Source organism: Trachymyrmex cornetzi, unplaced genomic scaffold (genome assembly GCF_001594075.2).
Source record: "Trachymyrmex cornetzi isolate Tcor2-1 unplaced genomic scaffold, Tcor1.1 scaffold77, whole genome shotgun sequence".
NCBI classification, from domain to species: domain Eukaryota; kingdom Metazoa; phylum Arthropoda; class Insecta; order Hymenoptera; family Formicidae; genus Trachymyrmex; species Trachymyrmex cornetzi.
The window spans coordinates 266,313-283,248 of NW_017300102.1; the positions used below are offsets into that span (position 1 = coordinate 266,313).

Consider the following 16,936-nt stretch of genomic DNA (forward strand, 5'->3'; position numbering starts at 1 on the left):
AAGCCATAAATTAATAGAAATAATTAACAATCATATAACATGTAACTGTACGTATGTTTCCATATGTGACAACAGTTCATTATTCAAAAGCAGTTTATATTACCAAAAATATTTTTTAATGTCTCTCTAACAATGCTGCAAGATTTGTAAAATCTTGCGTCGTAATGTGTATTATATATATTACAATTCCTAATACCTACAATGTTACAGCGATATTATTACAGCACAATCTGCAATATTGCAACATTTCTGCAATGTTACCGCAAGTTTCTGTATGGGTAACATTATATTAGTAAAAAATATAACTATAAAATAAAAAATTTTTTGGGGATGTTTTGAGCACCTACTAACTAATCCCTACTACATGGAATATTGCAGCAACATTATAGCAATATTTAATAGTGCACAATTTTACAAAAATTACAGCAATATTACTGTAACATTGAAATATTAATATTTTATTGGAAAAATTGAACAGTATTTTTGAAGAAGAAATAAAGTTACTATTATTTGGTTGGAACAGGAAGACCTTCAATGTAAATATTTTTGAAGGAGAATTAAAGCTATGTTTACTTGGGTTGAAATAGGATTATCTATAATAGGAATATAAAAAGATACGTTACGTATCACTTAGATTTTATTACATATAAATTAATAAAGACAGTACTATTTAGATTTTAATTTTTAATTTGGTATAATAGTTTTTTTTAAGGATGTTGCTAACTTTTTAACCATTTACAGTTTTATATCGAAGTGGACTTAACATTGCGTTTTGCGACAGCTTTCCTCATAATTGTTGTTCAAACATTTGAAACAGCACGCGATTATACAATCAGTAAATTATATTTTTAGAATTATTAATATCTATATAAATTATTGCAACAAAATGCCTTTAATCAAATAATCCAAATAATATAAATTGCTATATAAAAATGTCCGAATTAAAATAATATAAATTAATTATTATGTATATTAGACTGATTGAGAGATTAGATTAGTTTGAGAACGAAATATCTAATTCTCACTCATTTGCGAAAAATAGCTTGGGACACAAGAAATTATAAATTATTTCTCAACTTGGCAGAATAACGCTGTGCCATGTTTTATCCAATGTATATGTGACTTATCAGTTTCCAAGGGCACGCTTGTGATGTAATTCTTCGTATCACTATCTGTTCTGTCACATCGCGTCGGTGAGATATATACAGGACACTCGTATATATCATCAATAATTCTCTTTTCTCTGTTAAATGTAAGCTGTATCGGTGGCATGTTATACCAAAATACGTTTGTCAAGCTTTCGATTAACATATGCCTTTGCGTATCCCATCGGGCGCCAGATAAATGTAAATTGTGAATGTAATACTTATCCTCGTCTTCCTCGCTGTACGTAAAATTGTCGTTTGTCACTTTAAGATCCAACACGACTTGTTCGATGGGTATACCTCGTCGTCGTGAAAATGCAAGGAGAGCCGCGGATAGGAATCTCTTGCAACAAGACAGCGCGTCAAAGTGGATCACATGAGGTAGATTGTTGTTACGCCAATATCGCACGAAGTTTACGCGCTTCAAGAGCAGATTGATGTAATTTGATAGATATCTAGTTGCAATGCCGACGTCGGTCAGTCTCCAGACGCACGGAACTTCGTTATTGCATATTTCTCTTGACAGATCTTCCAAAGGTTCGGTCAAGATGGTCTCACCGTTCAATGCTGATTTTAAATTGCTCAACGAATTTGCGATCATTGACAAAGTTTTGTTAATCAGTTCGGCCTCGTGGATGAGAATCGCGTTTAATGGCTCGCGCGAGATCATAAGATATTTGTCTTGTATCTCACTGATGTTAAATAACGTGGGCAATCTATTGCTAATTTCATCAATCGCTTGCAATGCCCGATCTTGTACAGCTTTATGATTCGATCTGACTTGATCCAGGAGAGATATCGATTCTAGGAATTCTCTGGCGACAGCTGTGTCTTTTATAACAAGAGCATTTTCGTCGCAGGCAAAAGCTTCTGCCGATGCATCTAATTGCATATTGCTAATGTGCATGATGATATCGCGATACTCGCATCTTTGCGGTACTGAATGATCAACGCAGTCTGAAAATGAGTATTCAGCGTTCTCAATAACACGGGCATCACAGAAGGAATCTAGCAGGTGTCGTAGGCATCTTTGATCAAGGCGATCAATAATTTTCCCACCATAGTTACACTCCCCGATTAGATAAAGTAACGTGTCGAACGGTACATTCTCGGTTTCGTTGATTAAACTTTGCAGTTGTTTAATGGATATTTCGAAGTCTACGTGATCGAAATCGTACGGGATGTTCCAGCCTTGCGGTCCAAAGTGCCTTCTTTCTCTGATGATTCCATGGAAGAAGCAAAGCCCGTACAGGAGTTTGGAGAACTCCTTGTCCTTCCCGGGGCATCCCTCAAAAAATTCTTTGCTCCTTATAGGTTCCGACCGGTACGTTCTTAGCAAACTCTGTTTCAGTCGAAGCGAATAGTCATATGCGATCTTTACGCTGTTTTGCAATATGCTGATCGGAAAGTACGGAGTAGAACAGCTGGAAAGCCACAGTCGAAAATCCAAAGACGTACCGGACAGATTCAGATTTTCGCAGATTCGCTCAAGTTGCGGTAACCATGACGCAGCGTAATGGCAGTTCTGCAAAAATATCCATTCTCCTTCCCTTCGTGCTCGCTCTATGAAGATTTCGGCTTTAGTCTGTTGTTCATCCCCCATGGATAGAGAGATCAATTTTGAAGTATATCCTCTCGCGCTCGCGTACGTGGAAATAAGTGACAAAGGCGAAGCGTAACTAGGCAGGATAAATATAATCGGCGTGAGACAATTGGATTCCGCGTAGGATTCGGATATCTGAAGGTGAGGGTAAGAATTGAATACGTCTTCCATAGTACCCTCTATTAGCCGCATTATTTCCACGATAATCTTGTCGTACCTTACGATTTTTATAAGCATCAGTTTCTGAAATCGAGTCAGATTGTTGGCCCAGGAATTCGGTATTAGATCGCTTTGAAATGGCATCGCAGTGCAATATTTCTCCCAGGCTGCACTGTCGACACGAAAGTCATTTGCGAGTCCGTGTAAATTGGGCACTGCACTGCTCAATCTGCAAATTTGTTTCCATTTGTTTATCGGTAACCAATCCGGCGCTGGATCTAAAATTGCATCATAATCCTCCGAATATAAAGATATGAAGTGGTTAACTTCTTCCTGCGTAGTCTGCTGCGCGTCTATCAAAACTTTTACGCATAGTAAAAAGGAATATAAGAGCTTATGTTTCTCAAAGAGCGATCTGCAGACGCTGGAATGAAGATTCCTCGTAAATGAAGACTTGAGAAACTGTAATCGTTTTTCAAGAACGATACTTCTATTCGAAGTCTCAATAGAGGTAATGTACAACTGAATAAACCAGGAGAAAGAAAATCGGTACATATGATTCAAATTGGATAGAGTAGTCAGTGTGCAGAACAAACTTGCGCAGTGATTGGCGAATTGCAAGTATGTATCTCTGAATTTGCTAATGTTCTCTGTCATTGCCCTGGCTGCTTTTTGTTTCTTCATGATGTCCACGGTAAGATTCTTAGAAGAATCTAAAATTTGTATTGCGTTTTCATCTTCCAGAATGTTTGTCGTGGTTGATGAAAGAATGCTCAAGATATTATCTTCTTGCTGTTGAAGAACTTTCTTGTTAGCGGCGTCTTGAAGACGGAGCGCTTCAAATTTCTCCTGAAGCTCTGGTTTCTCTTTCGAGACGACGATGTCCAAGAGTTTATCCTGAAGAGTTCCATCTGGCATTGAGAAATCGATTATCGTGAGTTTCCCGAAAACGTCGACTGCATAATTTGTATTCGACAGTCTTGTGGTAATATAAAATCGAAAATTTTGAGAATACCTTACAGATTTAGTTCCAATGTCGATGTACCAATCTTCGTTTTTATAAATATTCTTCAACAGGATTGGCTCCAGTGCAATTTCGAGTTTCTCTCCAACATTTTCTAACAGAACAGGTATACCAGTTTCAATGCTTTGTTCGATAACCGACATATAATCGGAATCCATCAGTTTAACGACTTTTAAGTCATTTTTCTTTTCCATTTTCTTGATCCATTGGTTTATTTGATTCTGCGAATCGATGAAAAGACACCACTGTTCGGAATTATTTAAAATGATGGCATTTTCTGTCGCGAAGCGATTTTTCGATAAACCGCAGAGTTGCCAATGATTGATCTCGATTTCCATGCCGAGAACATTTACGAAGTCGTACGTTTTAGTGTACAGTATTTTAGAAGCTTCCATAAATTCCTTCCATTTTATTAACATTTCATCGCGAAAAGAGATATTGTAAGACGCCATATAAGCGACCATTCCGCTTGAGAGTAACATGTCGCCAATAAGACTATCATAATTCATTTGAAGATTATGAGCGCACTGCATCCAGTGGCTTTTCTCACCTCCCAGACTTGCGATCAGTTTCTCCGCCTTGACCAGCTTGGCAGTGCATGTTGTCACTTCCATTTCTAGATTCAATTTCTTCTGCAGTGTTTGCCGCAAGCTATCATTTAGCGCTGCTAGTTTTGCGTTCAAGGCGGCCAGGGTCTGTCGTTTCTCGTTTAAGAATGCCTCGGCTTCGTCGCACTCCATTTGTGCCTCTACCAGTTTCTTCTTCTTTGGTACAACAACTTTGGCCACTTCGTCATAAGACACCATGGCGCGGACCCATTTGCAGAGACCCTCGGCGGCGCTGGACGCTTTCGCGACTATGTGAGGCATGAAGCTGTTGTCCGTCATGTATGTCTTCTTAATAATTTGCATCACTGTGGGCGCTATATTATCCTTGTCGTAGTCCTTCAAGTTCTGCAGGAAGTTCATGTCGCCTAAAATGCGCTTGCTCGGACTCCAGAAGTCTGTGAATTTCTTTCCTGTAACTGGGTCGATGCTACGATCCGGAGGGACGCCCAGCATCACGCAAACAGCAGCCATTACCAACTTGATGGTGTCAGGAGGATTTTTCATTGCTTTTACCAAAGTGATATCAGTCGGCTTCAATGTGTTCAGCGCTATTACCGCGTCCTCTAGAATCGGTATTGCAACAGCGAGATCAGCCTCGCATTCGGTTTTTAGGGTACCCGCGATCTCTGCCTTCTTATTCGCGATTTCCTCTTCTTGCTTCACAAGAGTCGTAGCTCGTTCTACGGTAATATTTTCATTCTCCACTTCTTTCATAGTGATCACGGTCTGTTGAGCGGACAGTTCCAATTGGGGTTTCAAGATCGTCAGAATAGCCTTCATCTGTTCGACTTGCTCAGCCGCCAATTCTAACTTCTCCAATCCTGCTATGTATCTATTCCGCGTCGCGATGATTTTTTCCTGCTTCTTCGATGTCAGTTGCTTATACAGCTTGAGCATGTGCAGAAAGGCTGATGACGTCACGTGAATGGTCCTACCGAACATTTCGTGATATTTCAAACTCATTTCCTTTGCACTATTGTGAAATTGCACGCAAATTCTTGCTGCATCAGCTTTAACTTCTTCCCGTACGTTAACGTCCCTCATATACTTCACTGCGATCTCTAAGAGCGCATCGTTCGGCCAAACCTGACAGCAGTTCACTGTGCAGTGTTTCGCTAAGTTAGGATGTGAGCACAAATATGTTCTAAACGTAGCGCTAGTAGGACTGAAGCAGAGTACGAAATGTAATCTGTTTTTGCATTGATTTACGAAATAGCTCATCACCGAACGCGCGCTGAGCTCCACGTTTCGATCACCACCCTGGGCGTGCAGTCGCGTCATTTCGATTATATTCTGCCTGTCTTCGATAGAGAACAAGTCAGGTAGCTCCCCAGTACTTAACAGACAACTGATATCGCTTAAAAACGCGTTCTTTATTTGTTTTTCGCTCATAAAGTATGTAACATCCTTTCGTAACGTGCCGCATTCCCGCAGAATTCTTCTCAGTTCGTTCTTCCATGCGTCCATGTCGTAATAGGACTCTATAGTGGTTTCAAACAAAGTCTGCTGCTGCATAAAGGCAGCAAGGGCGATCGTGGATTTTCTGCCGGAACCCACAGTAGATATCATTAGCACACTTCCGCCTGGAGTGTTCAGAATTCTGGAAACTTTGATCAAAGATTCCAACATGTAACAACATACGACGACGTCAATTTTTTTTTTAAACCTAGCGTTATATTCGTCCAAGTAAGAGAGAACTTTATTTCTTAGAGCTTCCATAGAAGTGATTTCCTCGTACCGCCTACATTTACCGTTCTTCTCTATATCCATGAAATTCCCAAACATCAGATCGTTGAAGCTGTCTTTGGTGATTTGATTCTCAAATTTGGGTAAGTGATCAAAGGCGATTTCAAAAGAATCTTTAAAGTTGCTCTTTACTGCATCGCGAATTTTTAGAAAAAGCCATTCCTTGTCGCCTTCATCTAGCATGCGATCGCTGAACACGCGTAAGATCTCGTGCACCCACAACCGAATGAACGTTATCTTTGTCTCCACTGATTCTTTCTGAATTAGACCGCATCCACTGATCACTCTAGATATATCCCTCATATCAAAATAGTAGTACAGTTTGCTGGGCACAGGCCGCAACGTCTTTATTATGGACTTGTAAACATCAATCGTCGAGTTCACTATGCTGGTTACGCTTCCTGTGACGTCTGTCGCGAATAGATTCTTTTTTAAATTAGCAAGTAGTATGTTAAAATATGTTCTGAATATATTATCCGTTGTAGGAGCGGAAATCGCATAGGTGTTGAAGTGTCTTAAAAATCTAGAAGGTATGCTTCCGTTGATCTTTCTTGCAGTAATTGCAAGTGTAAACATAATGTCCTGTACGAATATCTTATTTAATTCGTGTGTGTCGTAACAGTAATTATAACTGAGAAGTTGTCGTAAGAGATCAAATATGGATTGTGCCTCTGGTTTTTGTATGATGATTCTATTCATATCGTCCACGAAGTTTACACAAAATTGATTTCTTCCTGGTCCGTAGGTAGTGCGTCGTATCTTGTTTAACTTGGAAAATAATAATCTTTCCGTTTTAGTTACCGTAATCATGGAAGTAAAACTAAAGAAATTGGAGAGACAATTTTCTGGCAACTTGTTTCTCAGGAGATCATACATGATACTTGTCTTCCCAATAGCAGCATCGCCATACAAGAGAAAATGCTTTCGATATTTAATATGTTTCAAAAATATGTGATTATATTTCATACTATTGATATTTGGAATGTAAATTTGATTGAAGTTACATATCTCTGGGATTTTTTCAGTTTTTAGCAAATCGCCCCAGTACTTCCAGTTTCCGGTACCTTTAAAGATGTAGAAGTTGTCTTGAATTAAACCCTCATTAGGCAGTGTTACGTCAAAATGTTTAATTATATCAGGTTTCGGATGTTCTTTGTCTGTACCGTTCCAAAATGACACACAAAAAGCGTTGAATCGAGTTTGCGAATCCTCGATCAAGTTTCCACCCAGTCCCCAAACAATAGCTAAGATTAAAGCAGCTTGTGCCCATATGACAAAGTGATTATCCTTGTCTTCAGTATCTTCACAGGCATCTCTTAATAATATTTCAAATAAATTTACGGCCGACATAACAAGATGCAATTCTTGATTTATCAACATATCGCCATTTTCCTTTAAATAATTAAGACATGGATCTATTGCCCAATCGAATAAAGCACGTAGTATTTCATTATATCCATCGTAAAATGGTTTGGCGATGTGAGACAGCATGTACGGTCTCCAACCAATAGAATGTACGTCAATATAGATTATTCCACACCGTGATATTATACTGGGTGAAATTTCCATCGTGCTCATCGTTTCAAAGATGATGGACATTGAGTTCGTTGTAGAAAATCGTTCTCCAGATGTCAAATACAATATTTTATTCTCATCCAGAATTGTATGCAAGTTTTCTATCCACGTGCCGCTTAAATCTCCATCAAACACTAACCATTTGCGGTCTGTTGAGGTATCTTCTATAAAGCGACGAAATATAGTGGTACACAAACCATCCTTCCAAACTCCAGATTTATCGCAAAAATATCCAAAGAGAGCGTTGCTGTCCACCACTCCTGGTATAACTGTTTCAAGTTTCACTGTGGCGCCAATTTTATTTTTTTGATCATATAATAACGATAATGTTTCAGCAAGCGTGTGCAAAATTTCCGTTTTCCCACCCAAGGAGTTACTAATAAGTATAAGACCGCGATGAACGTTCATCAGTTCAATGAGCTGTATGGCTTTCAATTTGAAGACTGTATGCAAAGTTAGAAGTCTCTTTGTGCATACGATTTCCAAAGCGTTTAGAATCGCCGAGCAATCGAAAGGAAGCACGACGGATTCAGGAAAAATGTCTTGCATGATATTCTGGAAGATTGATATGTCGGTGTTACATAACTGAGGAATATTTATGTGTATCATCGAACGCAATAAGAGGATATATTCATTTTCGTCTGGGATATTTCGTTTCATATTAATTGCAGTCGCGACGACAGTCTTCAATGATGACATACTAAAATCATAATGGCGCTTCTCTCCTAGATGTTCGGATAATAATTTATAACTGACAGCTAGCTTCATCGCTAGATTTTTTGCGTGATTAAATCCTCCAGCGAAGAGTTTAATTTCAGCAATTTTGCCAATATTCGGTGACATCATTGATACGGAACGAAAGAGAATCTTCAAATTATCTGGCAAATCAGCATATCCCGATTGGTCCGAATTGATATTAACGCATATATTTCCGGAGACATTTAAGTTCAAACTGCAACCTTCGAAGCTTACGATCTTCAAATTAGACGAAATCGCTTGCTTCATCTGTGTAAGATTTTGGGCAATAGACGACAGCAATTCTAGTTTCAATCTGTTAAAGTTCTCAAAGCAAATCCACGCTCCGCAAGAGATCACTCCTTTAAATGTCCGTATCACACAATTATAAGAGATGCTATTGTTGCAATTGATGATGTAATATGGGTTCGCGATAGCTGTTGTCAAGCTTTTGATTGTTTCCGTTTTCCCGGTACCTGTTGGACCTATAATACTGCTATACAAATGATAACGATAAGCTTGCAATATAGTGCGAAAGCATCTATCAGTCAAGGGAGTGTTAACAATATTCTGCTGACAATAGTTGTATTCGTATCCGTATTTAATTGTTGTATTGAATACTGATACTTCGACAAATTTATTGTTACAATAATATCTCAATTGCGCGACCCATTCAAAGTCTGTCTGTTCAATAATATTTCTCTCTAGTAGCAATTTTACAATTTCTTTATGAGTTAACATGACAATGATCAATGACATTAACAGATTCCTACGTCTTCGCGTTAAATTATTTTTTAATTCATTAGTTACCGAAATTATCCCGTTGGTGTATGTCGTGAGTAAAGAGTTTAACATCTTAATATTTATTGGTGTAAGACATTTTTCTACCGAGCAGGTCCAATAAAGTTGCAAACTACAAATGATCGCCATGCTTGGAAAGTTATCAACAGGAACAAATGTCAAATTTTCATTGATCAAAGAATGATACTGCAGAATACTTTTGTAAACTGCGTCTTTCATCTCTTTTTCAAGCTGAATTAACCATTGTTCTTCGCACTTAATGTCAGTGCATAAGAAAATGTTATTATTTAGATATAACATTTCCCCGTAATGCCCAATGATGCCTCGAACACAATTAGACTTATTAAATTTCAATCGTTCTATACCAGCAAAACATTTCTTCACGAGCGTATGCTGTTTTTCTGTATTAATTGATTCGAACAATATTTTCTGAACTTCTGAATCCTCGAGAAAGAAGAACCTCGTGAACGACAATCTTTTAATATTTAAATAATTCCTTACACTTTTGCTCGCTGTCTCCAATTTCTCATTAGCTTCATTTAAGCTTTCAAGTAAGTCAGATGATTTTTTGATTTCATGAAAATTTGGATTCTTCATAAATCTGTTATTAATATCTAATAAAATGCTTGTCGCTTCTAAATATAGTGAAGTTTCTTGGCTTAAACGTATTTCTATTTTTGGATAAGAAAATATTGGCTTTAGATGGAGTTTGCGATATTGTACTTGCGTCCATTGATCAAGGATTTCTTGGATCCTTATGAGGACAGTGTAAAAGTTAATTAAGTTTGACAATATTGGCTTCACGAAATGCGATGCTCTCATTTCCTCAATTTTTATAAGGTGGTCGCTAAGAAGAGTTTCGATATCATTCACGTGTTTAAAAGATACCATATCGGATTCTTCAGTCGACATCTCGAATAACATCGGCTCCCACTCCTTAATCATCTCAGCCAATTCCTGCTGAAGACGAAGCTCCTTGTTGGCACCCAAACTTATGGCCTTGTACCTATCGATGTTATCCATTAGATTCATGTCGATCATTTTCTTTAGAGTCGTTCCTGCGTTTGGTGTAAGATCGAAATTACATATCGCGGACATCTCTTTCCAATGACGTGCATTCAAAGCTGGATTGCACATACAAACTGCGAGCGGTACGTAAACTTTAAACTCATTAATGTTATTAAGTGTCTGCCAACACAATTTCAACGGTGCAGGTTGCTGCATTGGATCAGGATCATCGGCGATGCCGGAAAATTTGTACGACTTGTTCGCTGTCGCGTCCATTTTAATGCGCGACTTCATCGTCTTGTTCATATCCGTGATTTCATCTAAGTAATTCATAGTCTTCTTTTGAATAACGGAAGCATCCAGGCTTTCAAATGGACCATTTAGCCATACAGAGTTGTCCCTTCGCCATTGATAAATAGTACATATAAGCTTGTGGAATGGCACGATCGTTTCTTTTAATTCGAATATTTTCGGAAACTCCGTTTCAGGAAACTTGAAAAGCCTTTCCTCCGAATTAATAACTTGCATCTCATCGTCTATGCGTTTGTACTTCTTGGTCAAATCCTTGTAATGCTGCGCGTATTCTCCGACTTTGCTCATGTCGTCCATATCATCTAGGATGATAAGCTGCGGGAACATCGCGTCAACCTCTAAATTTAATGCATTTATTCTTCGTTGAAGATCCTCTTCCAGCTCGCTCTTCATAGCTTCGCACAATGTATTGTTTTGTGCAAACACAGGTTGAATATTGTGTAGCCAATTGATAGTGGTCTTATTTAAATCAATGTGCTCGTCAGTTAATATAGTAATTTCCAACAATTTGCTCAACATATAGATTGATTCTCGTATCTTTTGTTCCTGTTCTTTTATCAGTACTTTCGAAGCTCGTGACATACGTTCACTCAATTGTGTCAAAGAACTTGCGTCCCTTGGAATATCCAACGCCATAGATTTCAGATTCTCAAAGTCTGCGCAAATCGAACGATTGAAATCTTGATGATACTTCACGAGTTCCGTCATGAGGACGCTTATAACATTGCAGCAGATCTGCCTCAATGATTTCTTGGCATTGCTTTGCTCCAACTTTCCCACATTGTAATACAAATTGGAGATCATAGAGTTCGTTTTGCTTAGATACTCATTATACTTGCAAATGTGCTCGAAGTAAGAGTCGAAATTCGGTTGTTTAGAAGTCAAAGTTAATATTTGTTTTTTTACACTCGACGTGCATATACCGCTAAATTCCACGGAAATGAATGTTACATGTTCGTTCATAGATTTAAACAGGGTGTCTAATATCTCCTGTAAATTGCGGTGAGACTCCTCGACAAACCAGTCAGGAAGCGCTATCTTTATGTACCTTTCCTTCGCTTTGACGTTTAACCATTCTTCCAATGGCATCAGATCTTGCGCAATACCTTTAATATTTCGGATAATATTGTGATATGTCGAGAAAACCTTCTGTATATCTGGTTTTGTTATAAGCTGGTCATTTTCGCATACCAGCTGAAATTCGATTTGAGGACAGAAATGGCCGTCGTTCATAGTATCTATTATATGATCAATCGATCTCATCATTACATTGAGAATCTGCTGAACAAATACATGTGTGAGACACCGCATAAATTGGGACAGACGTTCCGCAGAGATGCTTCTTAATAGTTTTGATTTCTGTACGGCATTAAATGTCTCGGTATAAAATTTATTAGTGATCACTAAAGAGCCTCTCTTAATATCTTTAAGGATCATATCTTGAAAACAACATAGTGATAATAATCCAAATTCATGATAACGTTTGAAGTCACAAATTACTGTGGGTAGAATACGATATGCCGTGTTTATAATATGTCTGATTATTGGATAGGAAAGAAAGTATCTCTTAGCAAATAAATTACGACGTTGTAAAAATATTGTGTGATCATGCATTCTATTTTCCTCAATGTTTCGCTTCAAGCCAGCAGGAACGTCGCACTCCTCGCAAGCAACGTGTTCTCTTCTATATATTTTGCAGGACAGTATGGACTTTAAGACGAACTCTTTCATATTTTTGATATACATATCTTTTACTTCATCTAGTACCGAGTTTATAAAAGCAGAATGTTTTCGTCTGACTGCATGAGATATCAAGTCTAATATATTTCTTTTCCATTCTGTGGAAAATTCGGGGACATAAATATCTCTTATGTAGTCTTTTAGTAGGATTTGATTTGGTTGACTGGAATTTGGAAATTGACACACTACAAAAGTTGATTCCAAAGCATTCCAATCCATGTTTACAAACATGTTAAATCCACCGTTTATCACTTTGTCGAAATTTCTAATCGATTGTCTTACAATATAATTTTATAAAATATTTTACTAACACAATGTTAAATATCTATTTTGTCTACAATTCCAGATTAATAATAAATATATTTAAAACACAATTATAAATTATTATTGGGCAGCTTCTTCTGTATTAAAGAACAGTTCACAAAACTAAGTTTCTTGGATACCGTGCATGTTTTATCAATAGAGCGGACATCGATCCTTGGACGCATGTGGAAAGTAGAGTTATGCGATTTTTATGTTGAAATTGAAATTTAGATTTTTGAAACACACACACACTCAATGCCATGCAAAAACTAAATTTAATTAGATATTTTATTGCATTTCCAATTTTGTAAAAAAAAAGTTAATAAATGTATTAGTTGTGTAGGTCTGTATGTTGTTTTTCTAATTATATGTATATAGGGGAGACCGAGGCTAAGTGGGCATCGGGGCTAAGCTGGCATTTGAATTTTGAGTGGCAAAAATATATCTTATGAGTTTCCAATTTATATTGTAGATGGCATCTCGTGTGTCTTCTTTACCAACGAAGTTTGGTTAGTTTAGGTGCGTTGTTATGTTTAGATAAGGTCTGTTCTTTTTGGCTGAACTTTTGCACCACAGTTCGTCTTTTTTCCTCTTCTTTCCTCCTAAAGAGAAAAGGAAGAAAGATGAACTGGTGCAAAAGTTTAATCAAAAAGAACAGGCCTATAGTCAAACGTGTTTTCGATAGTCAAAAGTAATCTTTCGAACGTTCGGACAAATATGTATCCTGGTTGTTATTTTTCAAATTTGAATTGTTCAGGTAAGTAAATTTATGTAAAAATGTGTTCTGAACACGGTCCTGGTGTTATTTCTTCCATTTTCAGAATTGTTTAAATTTTATTTATGTCGAAAGTTATAATATACGTTCGGAGCTAAGAGAGCACCAAGCCAATCGAGCTAAGTGGGTATGAGACCACTTAATCTCGATTTTTTATTCATAATATTTTTACCGTATTTTCGTGTCAATTACAGCATGGTTCGCAATTATAAGCGTAAAACTGATCCCATTGATAAAGATAGGATGTCTAGAGCTGTGCTAGCCGTCAAAAAGGATAATATGAAAATTGCATCGGCGGCAAAAAAATTTGAAGTGTCTAGAAGCACATTACAGAATTGGCTAAAAAATACAAGCGAAGAAAAAACTGAAGTGAATGAAGTGGTTGCACTGGTACATGGGCATCGTACAGTGAGTTTTGTTATTATAATTTATTATATCTTAATTTGAATGAATTTTGTTATCATAAAACCCATTTTATTTTAGATTTTCGACGCAAATGCAGAAACGACTTTAGTAGAATATTTAGAATACTGCAATAACATGTACTTTGGTTTTTCAACAAAAAAGTGCGAGGTTTAGCATATGATTGCTAAGAAATTAAAATTAACTGTGCCATCGTCTTAGGAGGCCACCCGTATGGTTGGTGAAGATTGGTTAAGTGGCTTTCTCAAACGGCATCAGAACTTGGCTGTACAAAAACCGAAAGCGACAAGTTTAGCGCATGCCACTAATTTCAATCCAACTAATGTCAAAAATTTTTTTTCACTATTGAAAAAAGTAATGGATAAATTCCATTTTTCGTGTCAAAATATTTGGAATATGGACGAAACCGAAATCACAACAGTGCAAACACCCAATCGAGTTATTGCTCGATGTGGTAGTAAACAAGTTGGGCGCATAACTTCTTCTGAACGAGGCGTACTCTCGTGACTTTGGTAATGACAATTTCAGCAATAGGAAATTCTCTTCCACCTTTTTTTATTTTTCCAAGAAAACATTTTAAGAATCACTTTCTCAACGGTGGACCACCCGGCTACGCAGGCGCTGCAAATCCAAGCGGTTGTATGAACGCGGAACATTTTTTCGAATTTTTGATGTTCTTCCAATCCCACGTTCATGCTTCTGTCGACCACCCCGTTCTGCTTGTGTTAAACAATCACGAGTCCCACTTATCAATCAAGGGACTAGATTTTTGCAAATCCAACAGTATAATTGTTTTGTCGCTTCCACCACACTGCTTACATAAGTTTCAGCCACTCGATCGCACTGTCTATGGCCAATTAAAGAAATCCGTGAACGCGGAGTGTGACATTTGGATTACATCCAATCCTGGACGTTCAATGACAATTTATGATATTCCCAAAATTGTTAGTAAGGCACTACCACTTACCATAACCCAGTGAGATATGTCGGGATTCGAATGCACCGGCATTTCATCATTTTTTCAGGAGTATGAATTTTTATCAAGCAGTGATCGCCCATCTATTTCGTCAGCACAACATGAACAGATTGAAGCTGCAGTTCCATTACCACCATCACCGACTGAACTTCAGGCGCTGGACAATGAACCAATGGCTTCATGGATGGTGACTGAAGAAGACGGAAGTTTGATAGCAAGTAACTCTGTTAGCAATTTGAGCGAAACACTTCAAAGTATTCGTCCTCACCTGAAAGCAGAGTTGAGAAAGCAAACGCGTCGAGGTCGTAAACGTAGATGTGCCATGCTCACGAATTCATCTGAAATGGTAGAACTGGCAGCGGAGCAAGAAACAGCTAAGATCAAAAAAGCCACAAAAAATACAACAGATGCTTCAAAAAAAGAGAGGTCGACCCAAGAAAATGGTACTACCGACAAACCCTGATCCGCAATCATCGACGAGTACTGGAAGAACACGTAAGCCGCACTCTTCTTGGCCGAAAAAGGCCAAGGATTCTACGTCCGATTTCGACGATGACTGCAACATTTGATGTGTGTTCTGAAAACATTTAATCTATGTTCAAAAACAAAAAGTGTCTCATATGCAAGCGTGTTGCACATGACAAATGCGTATGCACGATTGATAACAATTTTGTTTGTAAATACTGTTTGTCTGATATGGAATCAGAAGATTCAAATTAAAGATTCGAAATAAAATTTAATACAATTTTTTATTTTTTGATTATAATGACGTGTTTTTATTTCATATAGTATTGAAAAAATGTGGTGCCCGCACTTAGCCCCGACATTCTTGAAATTTCATTTTCCGAGGTCACATCATTTTTTTGTGTAAGTATATGAATGAAATGAAGTTGCAAATACCAAAACTCTTTTTATTGCCATTTTGTAGTCTTATAATCTTATATTCTATAAAACGCTAATAATTATTTGACTAAAATCATTTACTTTCCTAGATAGCAAAATGTCTGCAGTCTTCTGGCAGACTGTCAGGAGGTTCGAGTAGAAAATGACGGCAGTCTGTCATTAACTGCGTCTGCATTAGGCTTCTGTTCTGTTAACATCGCCTGTTGATATAATGTGAAGGAAAATTGTTGGCAGAAACTGAGCAAATCCTCACATTATCTGACGCTTGCAGATTCTGTTATGTTTTTTTTAGCAGTCTATCAACAGTATTATATATATCTAATTCTGTTGTTATTTTGTTGACATAGTGCGTAGCAGATATTAACCCTTAAGCGGGGAGCACAGATTCTTGCTTAACGCATGACACATGAGGCATAAGAAATTGAACCAACCAGAGTTCTCTATTACATGGAAGGAAAAGAAACGGAGAACTTCGATTGGTACATATTCTTATGCATTACGTGTTATGCGTTATGCAAGAGTCTGTGCTCCCCGCTTTACTGTATTATCTACAATTTGGTGCCCAATCTATATCAACCAGGGTCACTAGAATCTCTTCGTTTTTTCACCTCTTCAAAATAATTCAAAAAATCTCTAAAAATTCACCAACATACTTCCAACTTTCTAGAATAAATATTGACTTTTCATTTTGGAAAATAAATAAAATGTAGTATAATTTATAATTACCGAAAGACTCAAAGAAACTTGCACGAACAGGAATCGCTTGGTCACTAATTACCCATATTAGTACGGTAAGGGTTAATATTGATAATACTATTATATTATACATTCACTAATTAATATGCATGTGTACGTAATTATATGTACATACATACATATTCACATGCATATCGTTTTAAAATTGCCATGAACAGCTGATTGGAAACATCTGCCATCTACTGGAAATTTGAATAATTACAACACATCGGATGTCATATATTGAACCTAGGGTGCGTACCGTTTCTCGCATAAGTCCGGATCTACAATAGGTGTTTTAAGCCTTAAGCCATAAGAAATTGACCAATTACAGTCGAATCCGAGAAGAATAAGCGATTGTGATT

General features: G+C 37.4%; 3 protein-coding genes across 3 annotated transcripts; 1 reads left to right on the forward strand and 2 right to left on the reverse strand.

Annotated features, from left to right (window-relative positions):
* Positions 1–1,047: 1,047 nt before the first annotated feature.
* LOC108768227 (dynein heavy chain 7, axonemal) lies at positions 1,048–9,354 on the reverse strand. The gene has a single exon (XM_083287375.1). The coding sequence runs from the start codon at positions 9,352–9,354 to the stop codon at positions 1,066–1,068; it is 8,289 nt and encodes a 2,762-aa protein (XP_083143501.1). The 3' UTR covers positions 1,048–1,065.
* A 422-nt stretch (positions 9,355–9,776) lies between these two features.
* On the reverse strand, positions 9,777–12,675 carry LOC108768215 (dynein heavy chain 12, axonemal-like). The gene is made up of 2 exons (XM_018518571.1): positions 9,898–12,675; positions 9,777–9,797 (listed from the first exon to the last, which is right to left on the reverse strand). Exons 1-2 carry the CDS (start codon positions 12,673–12,675, stop codon positions 9,777–9,779), a joined length of 2,799 nt encoding a protein of 932 aa, XP_018374073.1.
* Positions 12,676–14,456: 1,781 nt separating this feature from the next.
* Positions 14,457–15,408, forward strand: LOC108768224 (uncharacterized). The gene is made up of 2 exons (XM_018518583.1): positions 14,457–14,901; positions 14,983–15,408. Exons 1-2 carry the CDS (start codon positions 14,473–14,475, stop codon positions 15,394–15,396), a joined length of 843 nt encoding a protein of 280 aa, XP_018374085.1. The 5' UTR covers positions 14,457–14,472; the 3' UTR covers positions 15,397–15,408.
* The last annotated feature ends 1,528 nt before the right edge of the window (positions 15,409–16,936 follow it).